The sequence below is a fragment of the Desmodus rotundus genome, chromosome 7 (assembly GCF_022682495.2).
Source record: "Desmodus rotundus isolate HL8 chromosome 7, HLdesRot8A.1, whole genome shotgun sequence".
In the NCBI taxonomy this organism is placed as follows: Eukaryota; Metazoa; Chordata; class Mammalia; order Chiroptera; family Phyllostomidae; genus Desmodus; species Desmodus rotundus.
This window is the reverse complement of record NC_071393.1, coordinates 86,817,919-86,832,751: the sequence shown is the minus strand read 5'-3', so window position 1 is coordinate 86,832,751 and position 14,833 is coordinate 86,817,919. Positions and strand designations below refer to the sequence as shown.

Sequence of the window (14,833 nt, the reverse complement as noted above, 5' to 3'; positions counted from 1 at the left end):
CAGAACTAAGAAACTTCAAGGAATAGACTGGCCTGGATCTTAAAAAATAAGTAACTGCCTTCCAGGCAAAGAAAGGTGAAGCGGAAGGGCATTTTAGGCAGGGAGTGAGCTTGGGCAAAGGGATAGAACAGTGAAAGAAATCTTCCACGACAGCATTAAAGACATCTGTCTCCTGCAGCTCTGGGCGGACTGTGCTGAAAACAAAGCTCAAGCTTTAACAGTAATGTTGGCAAAGCTTACATAGGAGACTGAATATGTGTCTTCAACAGGTTGGTCATGCCAAAGCCAGGGAGGGCTCTGGTGGGGAGAAGACTGGACCCCGAAACCTCAGAGAGGGACCTTTGGTTGGAAGAGCCCAAGAAACCTGAGACCCCATTGTGGTAAGTTGGATAATGGCCACCAAACATATCAAGTCCTAACCTTGGAACTTATAAATATCACCTTATTTGGAAAAGGGTCTCTGCAGCTGTGATAAAGCTCAGGCTCTTGAGATACGTTGATTACTTTGTATTATCCTCGTGGGCCCTAAATGCCATCACAAGTGTTCTCAGAAGAGAGAGGCAGAGGGAAACAACACAGAGAAGGCAAGGTGAAGGCAGAGCACAGAGGTGAGGCCATGTGCCAAGGAATGCCAACAGCTGCCAGAAGCTGGAAGAGGCCAGAAAAAGATTCTCCTCCAGTACTCCGATTGGAAACACCCAGATGTTTCCGTAACTCTCTGGGCGGGCAGAAGCAGTTGCCTTGCTTTCATTAGCGTTGAGCAGCCCCCTCACTGAAGATGCTGCAAAGATGTCACATGAGGCAGGAGCCGCTCAAGATGATTCTGGTCCTCTTCAAGATCCCGTCCCATCAATTCCTCCAGATAAATAACGGATGCATTTTGGGGTCAGGTCATAGCACGGCCTAAAGCAGGAGACATTGTCCCTGTCCTGGGGAGAAATGTGACGCACACCCAAGAATGACCATGCCTGACAGAAACCAAGAGGGCATGAGCGGGTCTCGAAAGTGCTGACTACAAAGGGCAGACTATAAAAGCTGGACGAGGAGAATTTATCTCATTTCTCTACATGGGAGCCTTCTCCCATGACTCAAGGGTTAAAGTCCGGGCAAGAATACCTGCATCCAGTGTTAATATGCTGCTGGAATTGTTCCTTGAGGTTTGGCCATGACTGTGACATACATCAAATGGGGTAGAGACGCTTAACAGCCTTGGCAAGATCATTGAGGAAAAAATCAGAAGTCTCAGGGAAGGAAGAATATTAGATTAGTTTATAATGTGGGGTCAGAGGACTCACCACCCAACTCTGTCTCCTAAGAGGACACTTCACCGAGGCAACAAGGAATACACTGGTAAGGGGGCCACCGGCAACTTCGCTCATTGGCTACTCTCTGTAGGGCCGGGGTGGAAATAGTAGATATTATCATGAAACTATATAAGGATGTTAGGGTTCTGGAAGAGCAGAGGCCTGTGGACATTACTACAATGAACAGTATGATGGCCGACATAGGGGGTTGGGTCTCTAATAACTACACTCTCAGATCTTTGACCCAAAGGGTAGAAGGAGGCTGGACTCTTCTCACAGTCCTCTCAGGGATTTGTTTATGGAACCTGTGCTTCCTGCTCCCACAAGTTAAGCTTTCCTGGATTAGAGGTCTTAGTTCCTGCGGTCAATAGGGGGACACTTCTTCTAGGAGACTCTGTATGGGTCCCACTATACCTGAAATTACGACTCTCACTTGGTCATTTTTAGCTTCTCATGCTAGTGGACCCATACAAAAATAAAAGTTACTATATTGGTAGGGGGCAGAGGGATTGGCTCTGACTATCCCAAGGAGCTAGTGTGGGGCTAAACAACAAAGAGTATGCATGCAACTCAGGAGATTCATGGGGGCGTATCTTAGTACTTGCATGTCCAGTGACAGCTGTAAATGAGATATTACAGCATCCAAGGCTCAATAAGATTAGTATTACCGACGGCTCATATCCCTTGGGGATAAAAATCTAAGTCAGCACCCGGCAACAACTCAGCCTTACTGAAGTGCTGGCCAAGGGAGGAGGAAACCTAGAAGAGAGATGATGAATCTTTTTTTTTTTTCCCCTGAGAGAGTGAAAGCAAGTTTTATTTGGATAGAGAAAGAGGCTAGGACGCGCTGCTGTGAAAGAAGCAAAAGTCCATGTCTGAGCGGACATCGGTGAGCTCGTGAGCTGTGCCGAGATGATGAATTTTAATTGCTACCCTGAGACCAGTTACTGCAGTAGGTGCTGCAGCTTACCCTACTAACCCTCGTATGGGAGTCCTCTTACAGGCTGCCTCATGTCCTCTCATCTGACCTTTACTTCAGTTCTTGCTGTAGCAACCCACTGTACAGAGTTGTAATCAGACAGCAACTCACTTCGGTTGTCTAGCATATCCCTCACTTTCTGCACCTGGGCTTCACTGTCGCTGCTGCTTGAGATGACTGAAGGGACCCACTCAGCATTCTACATGCAAGCCAATCTGGAAATGTAAGGGAGTTAACATCCTATGAGGCAACCCCTGTCTAATGGAGAACGGAAACCAGTGGATAAAAACTTTCTTGGGAGGATAATGAGATGCATTCCATGTGCCTATGCTGGGTCCGCACTGAGACTGAACCGCAGATCAACTCAATAATGTTGATTGAACTCAAAAACTATTGCATTGGTTTTATCTCCTCTGTTTTACTTTTCTCAGGCCCTTGCTCATGTTCCTATTATTAGTAGTATGCTAGTAAATGTTTAATAACTGTGTCTCCACAATTTAAAAAATTACACTGGTTTGCAGTGCTTGCCAATTTCTGTGCTGTCGATACTCACTCTGTGGGTAATTTTAAGCTACCAATATGACATCACCAAATCAATAGTTGGATAGAGATGTGTATGATTGGTCCTTGGGAAGCAGTGGGAGCTGAGTGCAGGAGCATGTCCCAAAATAAACCACCTACACACAAACCTTTGTCTCAGAAGACAAGCAGTGGCTCAAGAAAGACAGTGTCATCTTCCTGTCTGGGCCAATAACCAGAGGATGGAGGGTGCACTGTTGTTAGCCATGGATGGCAATAAGATGAAAGAAAAAAAACATTCTGAGCTGGGAAAGGGAAGAATCTCTATTGTATAACAAATTGTTAGTGGGATACTCTGAAGTTTTACCATTTGAGACTGGATAGTAGTAATGCCATTTCCAGAGACAAAGGATAGAGGAAGATGGTGATTTCAGTTTGAGGTTTTTTCATGACATTCAGGCAGAGTTAGCTGGTGAGAAATCCATGTGTGAAGCTTAGGAAAGGTGTGGAAGCTGTTGCACAATATTATTGTGAAATTTTATTGTTGGTAACTACTTATTCCTGGAATATCCCACTCCCTTCCCCTCTTCCCTCACCCGGGCAGCAGCAGTGCGAGCTTTGTATATTTACTGCCCCCAGGGGAGGGTTGTTAATACAGAATGAAGAGAAATAGGAGTCAATGCTCATTTTGTTTCCAAATAGAACTCTGAATCAACTCATCAAGAAAATAGGTTGCAAAAAAACATTTTTTTGTCTCAAAAGCCTAGATTTTGAATACAGTGGCAATAAGATGGAGTAGAAATGACGATACGGTGATTTGACAGTGTGCTAGAGTTCATCCCCCAAGATCTACGTCTCTAAAGTAGCAGGGGATTGCATGTGGAAGCTTCCAAAATCCTTAAAAAAGGGTGAAAAATGGTTGAGAGAGCGCTAGTGAGCCAGAAGAGCCCTTAGAGATGGAACAACAACCGGAGAATGATGGGTAGAGTGACCACAGCTATGTATTTCAGTAGAGAGGGTCAACAGGGAAAAAGATACCTCTTCCTTCACTATAACTACATGTAAACTCCTTGTACTTAGTGTCCACTCATGAGGAGAGAAAAGAAAAATAATTATTTGATTAAGTTAAAACCTGAGAAGACTGAGAAAATCTGAAATGATGATCTCATTGCACATAAAATTTACCATAATTAATTGCATAAATTATCAAACCTACCATATTAAAAGATTAAAAGAAAAAGGATCATCTCAAGAGTTACAGAAGATACTGTTCATTAAAATTCAATGTCCACTTATGATCAATAACCTTAGTGAACTAGGGATAGAAGTGGAGTTCTTAACCAAATAAAGAATAGGAAAAAACAAAAATGAAAACACAAACAAAACCCAACAGCAAATGTCATTCTCTTAAAGCCAGGAACATGACAATTATTCAAGTTATCAACCTGTCTATTTAAAGTATTAGACAGAACGCTAAGATAAGAATAAGAAATGCAAGTTGAGAGGATTGGAAAGGAGGAAACAAAATTACCATTCAAAGATGTTAATGTTTATATGAAAATGAAAAGAATATTTTAGACATAATGGAGTTCAGCAAGTTTGTTAAATACCAAAGGCCTTTCCTTCTGGAAAGCTTTGCAGAAGTACCCACCATCTCCACCACATACTGAGTGGAATGGCAGCCATACGGTGATGCAAAGCTTGAGTACCCAGAGGCAGCTGGAAATAGGCCTCAAGTCTCTGCAATGGTGCACAAGGGCCAAGAGCAGAAAAGAGAGGTCATTATGTATTGGTAGCTGCCTGTTTAATTCGTTCAGGCATAAGGAATAAGAAATCATGAGTAAAATCAATGACATTTGGAATCATCTTCAGTACTGTATTAGCTGATGCTTTACCTTACAAACCCTGGGATTCTGGTTATTTTATGACAGGCTTTAGGGAGTATGTATACTTCTTGTCCATTTATTAAAACTTGTAGTAGCACTAATATAAGTGCCTTGAAATAGCATGAATGTCCTACTTAAATTAAATATAAAAATGTGTATCAGAAAAAGAGGGATTAAGGGAAAGTATTATTTCTAAAATAAATGGACATACTGAATATTTTCAATCTGTTTTACTACCTACCCACTAAAAAAGCATGGGTATGTGACAGTTTATAAAATGAATTAATGCTATGATGGCTTTTTCAATTTAGTTAAGCCAAAAATTCCTCATCATTCTGGAATTTTTCACTCATGTTTATCAATTACCACCTTTTCCCTACAATACAGATGATAAAATTTGGATTGTGTATTAACAGAATTCTGATACCTCATATATATGAAGTGGACCCTGCCAAACATAATTAAAGTATAACAAAATCTTATATAACAAACTAATAATATGGCCTATAGTCTTGTTACCACCTTTCAGGACTTTAAACTGTTTATTCTGGATTCCTTAAGGAAAGTTTCAATTAGATTTTGGAATTCTAGAGTTCTGCAAATTTTTACAACTAGAAAAATGATAATATGAGTTCTGACAAGTGCTTACAATTTTCCCCGTTCTCTTTTATGGGTGCTTATTTGGTGGGGGTCTTCCTGTGATTATGGAACTATAAAACCTACTAGACATGACTGTAAAATAAGCATAATAACTCCATAGCACAGGAGGTCCTCCTTCATTTTATTTGTCCCCATTCTTCGCTACCTTCCGGTAGAGCTACTGGTCAAGGGTTAGCTAAGCAGGTTTAGAGCGGTACGCCTGGAGGTTGGGCTTTATTTGTAAGCTTTAAAGATAGACCAAGTAACAGGAAATTGCTTATGAATTGGTATAGTGTTTACAAATCACAGGAAGAGAATTTCAGACCCTGAGTGTAGGACTGATGCCACCCCTTCAGGCCTCCTCGTTTGCTGCAACGCTCAGACGGGACTTTCCTTAGAGTTCCCAAGGTCCAGCTTCCGTTGAAATCACAGCCTTAACCCACAAAAAAGCACCTGCAAGAAAGCATCTGTTGTTGTTTTTCTTAACTGATGTTTAGAGACAGAGAGGAAGGGAGAAAGAGGGGGGAAAACATCCCATCAATCTGATGTTTCACTTTATCCATTCATCGGTTCATTGGTTGCTTCCTGAGTGTGCTCTGACGGGGATCTAACCGCAACCTTGGCGTATCAGGAGGACGGCCCAACCAACTGATGCATCCCCGCCAGTGCGAAAGCATCTGATCCTTAGCTTGTGCTGAGGCTGAGATGAAGCGCTCCTGATCCCGCGTGTGCAGTCACAGGCCGAGCTGCGGGGCGGATCTCAGGGTGACTTGTTGCTGAGGAAAACCGTGGCTTCGTTTCCCAGGGGCGGGGCAGATGTTCTCCAGGCCTCCAGAGCCTACCTGGCACAATGCCCTGAGGCTGCACGACTCCTCCAGGCGGGTCTCTCAACCACCACGCCCCAGCCAGGGGGCGGCAAGTGCGCGCGCTCCCCACCGCTGGAGCCCAGGCACGCGCGCCGCCGGCCGAGGCGCAGCGGCCAGTTCCCGCTGCGCTGCCTGGTCCACTAGCACCCACAGGCCGGGGGAGGCGCTGCGGCCGCCGTCGGAGCACCGCCTCCTCTTCGTCCAACTCCTCCCGCCTCCCCTCTCTTCCCTTCCCCACTCCAGTTCCCACTCCCTGGGCGGGGTGAGCGCGTCCGGTTTGCCGTAACCGTTCAGAAATGGCAACTTGCGAGGTGGAGGTTGTCGGGCTCCCGGAGGATGAGGTGCGAGGGCCGTGGGGTTGCGGGGCGGGCTTCCCATCGCGGCCAGACCCGAGGAGGAGGCAGCGGCCAGGGTGTGGGCTGTCAGCCCCCTCCTTGCTGTGCGCGAGCCCCGGGAACGCGCGAGGCGCGGTGGGACCCGGGGGCGACCCGGCGCGCCTGTGCTGGGGTCGGGGCTTGCATTAGGGAGCCGCATTTCCTTCGCAAACTTGTGCACTCCACACCCCTCTCCTCCCTGAGCCGCCGCGTTCCTCGTCAGTTTCCTTAAGGAAGTGTTGCGGAAGGGGCTAGGCAGCGAGCGGCGTGCGTGAGTGCGCGCGGGGACGCGCATCACCCCCCAGCCCCTGCCGCTGCCCCGGGCCAAGTGTGCCTGAGCTGCGGAGGGGGGCCGTGGGAGGTGCTGCTTGCAGAGGGGTGGATTTCCCGGGAGCTTAGCATCCCGGCAGTTGATTAGCCTGCTCTGGCAGAGGCCCACTATACTGAACTTTATGGACTTTGAGCTGAAGACTTCCAAGTGAATTGCGATTAGTTGGGGTTTTTTTCTTTTCCTTTTTTATTTGCAGTCCTTTTTAAGCCTCACTGTAGACGGGGATGGGAAAGCAGGCACACGGATTTTCTTCCTCATATTTAGCAACAAGTTTCAAGTGTGAAAAGTTCATGCTATATTTCACCAGTCTATATTGATATAAAAAAATAAAGCTGAAAAAGTATAAGTACGTTAAAGAACTTCCCATAACTGTTCGCTTTGAAAATTAAGTTCTGCACTTTGACAAGGCAAAGCCGTTTCTTTCCAGTCAAGTAACATGCTGGTTATGCCTTACCCTTATGAAACACGAGCCATTTTGAAAGGATTGTTCTATTTTAAATGAGATGTGGCTCCCCTCTGTTTTCGGTGATTGTCTCAAAAATGGGAATGGTTGGGAAGTGAAAAGCCTATGTAGTCTAATAGTTTGGAGGAGAAAAACATTAAATTTACGCATTCTTGTTGACTGACTAAACTGTCACGTATATGTTTCAAGATCGGACCCACTTAACTGTATGTAAATCCTTCAACCAATTCCTTATGTATATTCTAACAGTGTTGTAATAGTGCCTGCTCTTAGTAACTTAATATCTTTAAACTTCTTTTACAAAATGTGTTTTTTTACATTTCTCTTGAAGGTTCTTTGTTTATAAACAGTGGACAACTTATTGATGCAGTTACTTGAGTGTTTTGAGAATGATTACGCAACGTGATGAAACTTTAATTTATTAGTGATTGTTACCAGAAGAGAAGCAAAGAGGCGGAGGACAAATGGTGGCAATTTGGCAGTCCCTTGGAAACAACAGTCAGTATGTTGCCGCTTAAGATAATATCCAGCTAGTGTTCTGCAGAAGACATCAGAGGAAAATAGTGCAGTGTTGAACCTATGATAGCTTTCTTCTTATTAGTCAGGTTTCCTCACTTGCTACAATAAGCTGTCCAATTCAGATAACCTCAACTTGGCATCCAAGGTAATCTGGCTGGCCTTGGACTTTTTCCCTTGTTGTTGTTTGTTGTTGTTGTTCTTGTGTGTGTTTGTTACTCAAAGGGGTGAGCGAGGACAGTAGGCCATGCTATTCCAGGTTTCTCGTCTCACTCACGGCAGAGCCGGTTGATCATAGACAGAATATTGCTAAAGGTACCATTCACTGTCTACTCCCTCCCTCTTGGTACAGGATCCGTGTTTTCAGTGATCTGCTTCTCGCATCACCGTCTGCCCAGCTGAGATGAAACAACTTGTGGCAGGTAGTGGGTCATTAAACAACTGGGGCTAAAGGCCAGAAACTCCACCCTTTGAGATGAGGTTTTCCTGAACTTGCTGAAGGATGTGTACTTTGGGAAGTGTGATGGCACGGGGCCCACCCTGTGGGTATGGCTGTCAGTACCATGACTCCAGTGTTCTTCCAACTCCCTCTGTACACTTTGTCCACTTCAGCAAGAGAATGAGACAGGAAGATAAAAAGACATGATGGTGAAGTATTGTCTTCCGCTTCTTCCACTGTAATTTAGGTTATTCATTCAACATTTATTAACTGTCTGTTCTGTTTCACGTAGCATACGAGGCACCAGGGATACAGAGAGAAACAACAGTCTCCGCCTGTTCTGTGAGGAGCTCAGTCTGGTGGGGGACAGAAATTGCTTGTTTTCTGGGAGAGGTTGCCATCTCATCACTGTCATGGGCTATTTATTTTTTCCTCCATCACAGAAATAAAAGGCTTAGAAAAGCCTCCCCCTCGTTATCATTTAAAAAGAAAAACATTGAACTATGTAATTTTGCTAAAACTCAGACTAGTCTGTTGATTAGAAGTAAGGTGGCTTTTTCTATTAAAGCCAAAAAAGAAAAGATGATTCTTATTTTGAATTTGAAACTGAAACAAGGAGAAAGACAAATAGATGAAATAGAAGATAGTGAGAGACTTGTAATTTAACTAGTATATACTGATAGCCACTTTGTCGCACTGCATGAGCATGTTAGTATTGAAGCCTGCTGAAGTTTAGATCATAATGCCTCTTGCTTTCCACTGAGTTTTCGCTCTTCTTCCACTTGGGTTTTTCAGTGACAGGTGAAACTGGCTCCCCGTAAAGAATTTTGCCATTAAAGCATAACAAACTAAGGAAGTAGTGTCATATAATTCACACCAAATTGGCTCTGACAGTCTCTTGGGATTAACAGTAGAAGCTAACTCCCATGAATCTTTGGTGAGGTAGATATGAGGACCAGAGGTTAGCATCCCTTCCACCCTTGTGCCACTGGACTTCCCTGTTATGCAGAGGCTAGAAAGCTAAACACCATGTTGCTCAGACTCTTGCCCTTAGCCTTCTGGAAATGAGTCGTGAAATAGGTGTCCTAATCAGGTGCACTTACTTGAGATTTGGAAGGTGGAAATGAAGTAGAGTATAACTTCTTGGGTTTTTTGTTTTTGTTTTTGTTTTCGTTTCTCTTGCTGACAAGAATGGTCATATAGACAATGAGTTTTTCTGCAACAGTGTTCTGGTACCTGGTACCACTGTCTGGTGGCTATTGATAGGAAGTTGCAAGTAGAGGTGGTAGTGGTGGTGGCTTCCTGATGTCTCAATTGGGTGTGTTCTTAGTCAACAGGACTGTGGCGGCTTCTGATTACCTACTTTTCTGACTGGGACAGAAGTGGCACTTTCCTGGGTGGGCCAATACTTAGGTATTTTCAAGGCCTCTAGAGGCCCAACCTACAGCCTGCCCCTCCAGCTCTTCCAACAATTTTATAAACACTTAATTCCCTCTATTGTATGATTTCTATTCCTGTAACTGAAACTTGACTGAAACAAGGAAAGAAAGAAGGAGGAAAGAGTTGAGATTCCTTCCTCCACTCCACAATTTGCACATATAGAAGGATGGGTGCTTTTGATGGTGTCAGCTACTGCAATGCATAAGTAACAAGATAACTAAGTGTATGTTCTGACACCTCTCGACCCACTAATGCTGAGCAGAAGCATAAGCTGCCTACTCTGGCATTATTCTGAGCCTGGGCACAAAGTTCCCAATCCTTTATTCACTGCACACAAAGAGGGAGAAGCACAGTTGAAGCAGCAGCTGCGTTAGTATTTAGCCTAATCTTTCATGTATCCTTTATGCCATTACTGCATTTTTGCAACTCTTTAACTCCAGCATCATCCTAGAGTTTTTTCATGGGTTTCCATGGGACCAAAGAAGTGCATAAATGTAGTTTATTTGTAATAATTTGCTGTTTAATTATTTAAACCAACAGAAAGTTTGGAAGTACAGCATGAAGAACTCTAAATCCTCATTCAGTGTCTCCAACTGCTGATATTTACCACAATTGCCCCATAATTCTTTGTTGGGCTTTTTTTTTTTTTGCCATTTTTATTGGTCTTTTTCTGAACTATTTGAGGGCAAGCTGCAGACACAATGCCTCATCACTTCTAAATACTCTAGAATGTATTTTCCTAAAACAAGAATTCTTTCCTACATAATAGCCATCCAACCCTCTAAACCAGTAAATCAGCATTGATACACTACCATCCAATCCACAGATTCCGTTCAGTCTTTGACAAATGTTCTGATCATTTCTTTTTCCTTTCTGATCCAAGATCCCATTGAGAAAAATACGGTGCATGTACCTTTCCTGTATTTGCAGTCTCTTATCTGTGTGAGTTCCTTAGTCTTTCTTATCCTTAATAGTTTTAAGGAGCACAGGCTATATATACAACCTGTATGATAGTCCGCAGCCTGGGTCTGTTTACTGTTTCCTCATGACCATATGAAGGTCATGCTTTCCTGGCAGGAATCACAGAGATGATGCTGTGTACTCAGTGCATCACATCAAGGGGTATATGATGTTGACTAGTCCTATCACTGTCAACGATAACCTTGATCACTCGGCTATGTTGATGTCTACCAGGTTTCATTTTTGTCATGTGGCCATTTTCCCTTTATAATTGGTTAGTATATTGTGGGGGCACACTCAGAGATTATGCCGGTATCCTATCCTTTATTCAGCAGCCCACCACCCACCAGCTTTAGCATCCATTGATGACTTCTACCAGAATCAAACATCACTTTTTTTATTTTCATCTTTATTAATTGGCATGCATTGTAAAAAGAGCTTTGCCTTTCTCTTCACTTATTTATTCATTTGTATTTATATCAGCATGTACTTGTAGCATTCCACCTTATTCATTAGGTTGTAATTAATTACTTTCATTAAATATTTTGTTGCTCAAATTATCCGAGTCTGGCCTGTGGGAAGGAGGTTCTTACTTAGGTCATTGTGACAAATCCCTATCATTCTTTAAACATTTCATTTCTTTCTGGCAGAAGATGTTCCAGGCTCATCTTGTGTTTTGCCTTGCCCAGTGCTGTCTGGAGCAGTCATTTCTCTTAGGAACAGTGGTTCTATTTAATAAAATGTTTTTTAGAGGCTAAGATCTTGTTGCTCAGTGTGCTCATTGCTACTGCGTGTTGTTGCTCCTCGGCCATCTCAGGAAACAGAGTGCAGAAGTGTGTGTGTGTACGGCACACATGTACATACATAAGTGTACACATAAATCTATAGTTATTTCTACATCAGCGTGTATATAGATATTTAGAAATCATTAATTTATACCAATTTCTCCAATTCAAATCTAAACCCCAGGGTTCTTTCTAGCCGTAAGTACCTTCTCTAACAGTGAACATTCTGACCTTCATTATCCTCATTGTATTTACTTACATGCTCAATCCATTTACTTATGTTTTTGGTGTAACTGATTTTCTAACCATGCAGACATCTCCTCTGCCTCTCGTGCACCCCACTTTCAGCTCCAGTGGGAGGACAGCCTTTGCAGCTCTACGCAGCACCCTCCTCCTCCCCTCTGTGTCCCATGCCAGCAAGTACACTACTGAGCATCTCTATGGCACCTGCCTTGTCCCTTCAGTGCCCCATGCTGGTGAGCATGCTGACCATGCACCTCCATGAACCTGCCCCCAGACCCTGAACTCTGCCTCAGGTAGGCCTGCTATCGACTCCTCTGCACCAGGAAGAGAAGAGGAGGCTATATATATATATATATATATATATATATATATATAGAGAGAGAGAGAGAGAGAGAGAGAGAGAGAGAGAGGGAGCTATTAGCAATTCATACATCACACAGGAATAGAATCTTGGAGGTACCTTATAAATAAAGTATTTAAGGTGAGCAGGGCTAAAGAAAATGGAATGTGACTAGGTTAGAATTCTGGCCCTGTCACTTACTGAGTCATCTGGCATAGGTATTTGACATCCTTCAGAGCAGGATATTTAAATCAGTTGACTCTCCCATCCGCTAGCTATATCTGGCACTAGGAGTATTCTACAGTGCCTGGAGACATGTGAGACTGCTGATTTGAATTGCAAACCCCACTGTTCCGCTGAAGTCTATGGCAATCAGTGTTACTGGCCTCTCCCCTGGAAGCTTCTATTTAGTCCAGCTCCCTTGCCATTCCTACCACAGTTTTAAGAGAATAAGTGAATGGGGAGGGTAGGAGAAACCTGGAGGTAAATGCAGGGAGAAAGACACAGCACGGACAAATGAAAAAAGGCCTTGATAAGACGTTTCTGAACGTCTTGAGGAATGAATGTGTCTGTAGTCCAACGTTATATCCTCATGGCCTGACCCAAATTCCTGGCTTCCACCAGTATGAGACGTGTTGGGGCAACAAAGAGAGAAATGTAAACAAACAGTCGTGTCAGTACCTAAAGATGCTTTAATATAAACTCTTTCAGGGTAAAAGACTCAATCTAAATATAATCACAGCTGCTTTTAATTGAACACCTGCTATATGCCAGGTGCCAGGTTAGGTGTTCTCATACTTCAGTTGTAATCATACTTCAGTTGTAATCATCTCATACTTTAGCTGTAATGTTTAGTTCCCATACTGTAGTTTTAAATGGTCTTTCAAAGGTAGATAGTGTTACCCCCACCTTACAGATGGGAATCTGGTGGTGTGATTTGCTCAGGGGCTCCCTCCTGATAGGGAGCTGATCTGGGACTGAAACCTGACCTCCTTAGTACCAAAGACTTGGTCTTCACACTGTGCTGCTGGAGATAGTTTCCCAAATAAAAGAATTTAACAGAGAGATTCTCAGGAAGATGATGAATAGAACATGAGCAAAACTTGTGGTTGTTTTTATGTTCTCCCTTCCATATCTTCTTTTTTTTTATCATTATAGCTTTTACGTGGACCTCCGAAGTCACTGAATTTTGTATTCACTTAACAAATGTCTGTTGAACGCTTACTATGTGTAAGACATTTGAGTCAGGCCATGAGGTTGTAATGATGACAGACTTCACTGAACTTATAGTTTAGAGGGAAAGACAGACATCAAATATATAATCAGACATACGTGCTTTATGAATGTTATGAAGGAAAAGGAGTGTAGGATGAAAGTATATAATAGAAAAGAGGAACTAATCTTGTGTGGTATGGAGGAGGGTCGAGAGCATGAGGAAAGGCTGCAGAAGTCATCTTTGAACTGCAATTGAGGATGAACAGGAGCCAGGCGAAGAGGGGGCAAAAAGCTCTCCAGGTAAACAGAACTGTGTATGGAACAGAGGAGATGGAGAGGAGCGTAAAGAAGGTTAGAGCGGTAGAGCGAGAGGGACGGTGTTAGGGGATGGTTCTGCAGAGGTGAGGAGGGCAGAGCCCAGTCAGGGCACAAAGGCCATTTGCTAAGGATTTTAAACTGGATCCCAAGTGGAATGGAAGCCCACTAAATGTTCGCACGGGCATGCATGCATGTTGTACCGTCATCATCAACATTGTTTTTTAAAATACTGTTTGCTCATCATGTATTTAACATCATCTTTGCTTGTTATTTTTTCATTTCTTCTCGCATATGTAGCTTTGCATCTGGGATCACTTTTCTCTGCCTAAAGTACATCCTCTAGAATTTCTCTTAGTGTTTGCTGGTAATGAGCCTTTTCAGTTTTTGTTTTTGTCTGAAAATGTTGGAAAATGCTTTCCTTTTTTTTAGGGAGAGGTGGAGAAGGAGTAAAATTTACAGAGTGAAATGCACAGATCTTAAATGTACAATTTGATGGACAGCAATTTTCAACATGTGTAACTAACAACCCAGTTAAGGTAGAGAATATTTCCATCATTGCTGAATGTTTCCTTGGGCTCTTCTAGTCAACTCCCCCTTTCTACTCTTTCTACTCAGGCCACTTGTTATCACTGTGGATTAGTTTTTCCTGTTCTGGAACTCATATAAGTGGAACCATACAGTATGGACTCTTGTGTCTGGCTTCTTTTGTTTAACATAATGTTTTTCAAAGTCATCCATGTGGTTGTTTGTATCAGTAGCTCATTCTTTTCGTTGTTGAGTAGTATTCCATAGGAACTTACCAGATGTTTACCCAGTCTCCTTTGTTAAACACTTTGTTTCCAGCTTTTGACCATTATGAGTAAACCTACTGTGAAATCAGGTTATCAGCTTGATGTATATCCTTTCAGAGATATTTTATGTATAAATAAGCATATTTGGTGTTGTCACATTTAAAAGTAATATGAAGATGCCAGTGCCGCTCAGTTGGTTGGAGCATCATCCCATACACCAAAACACTGGGTGTTCGATTCCTGGTCAGGGCACATACCTAGGTTGCAGGTTCAATCCCTGGTCAGGGCTCATATGGGAGATAGCCAGTCAATGTTTCTCTCTCACATCAATGTTTCTATCTCTCTCTCTCCCTTTCTCTTTTTCTAAAATCAATAAGCATATTTAAAAAATAAAAAAATTAAAAGCCATGTGAAGATGTAAAGTA

General features: G+C 43.0%; 1 protein-coding gene across 3 annotated transcripts in view; it reads left to right on the top strand.

Annotated features, from left to right (window-relative positions):
* Positions 1 to 6,376: 6,376 nt before the first annotated feature.
* The window catches only part of NEDD4 (NEDD4 E3 ubiquitin protein ligase), a 113,868-nt gene continuing 105,411 nt past the window's right edge, over positions 6,377 to 14,833 (top strand). For 2 of the 3 annotated variants that reach the window (XM_024567541.4, XM_045201641.3), the window contains exon 1: positions 6,377 to 6,534. In XM_024567541.4, coding sequence (XP_024423309.2) covers positions 6,490 to 6,534 — 45 coding nt within the window. In that variant the 5' untranslated portion in view covers positions 6,377 to 6,489. The remainder of the gene's footprint in view (positions 6,535 to 14,833) is intronic. The other variant, XM_053928557.1, reaches the window with a different exon arrangement.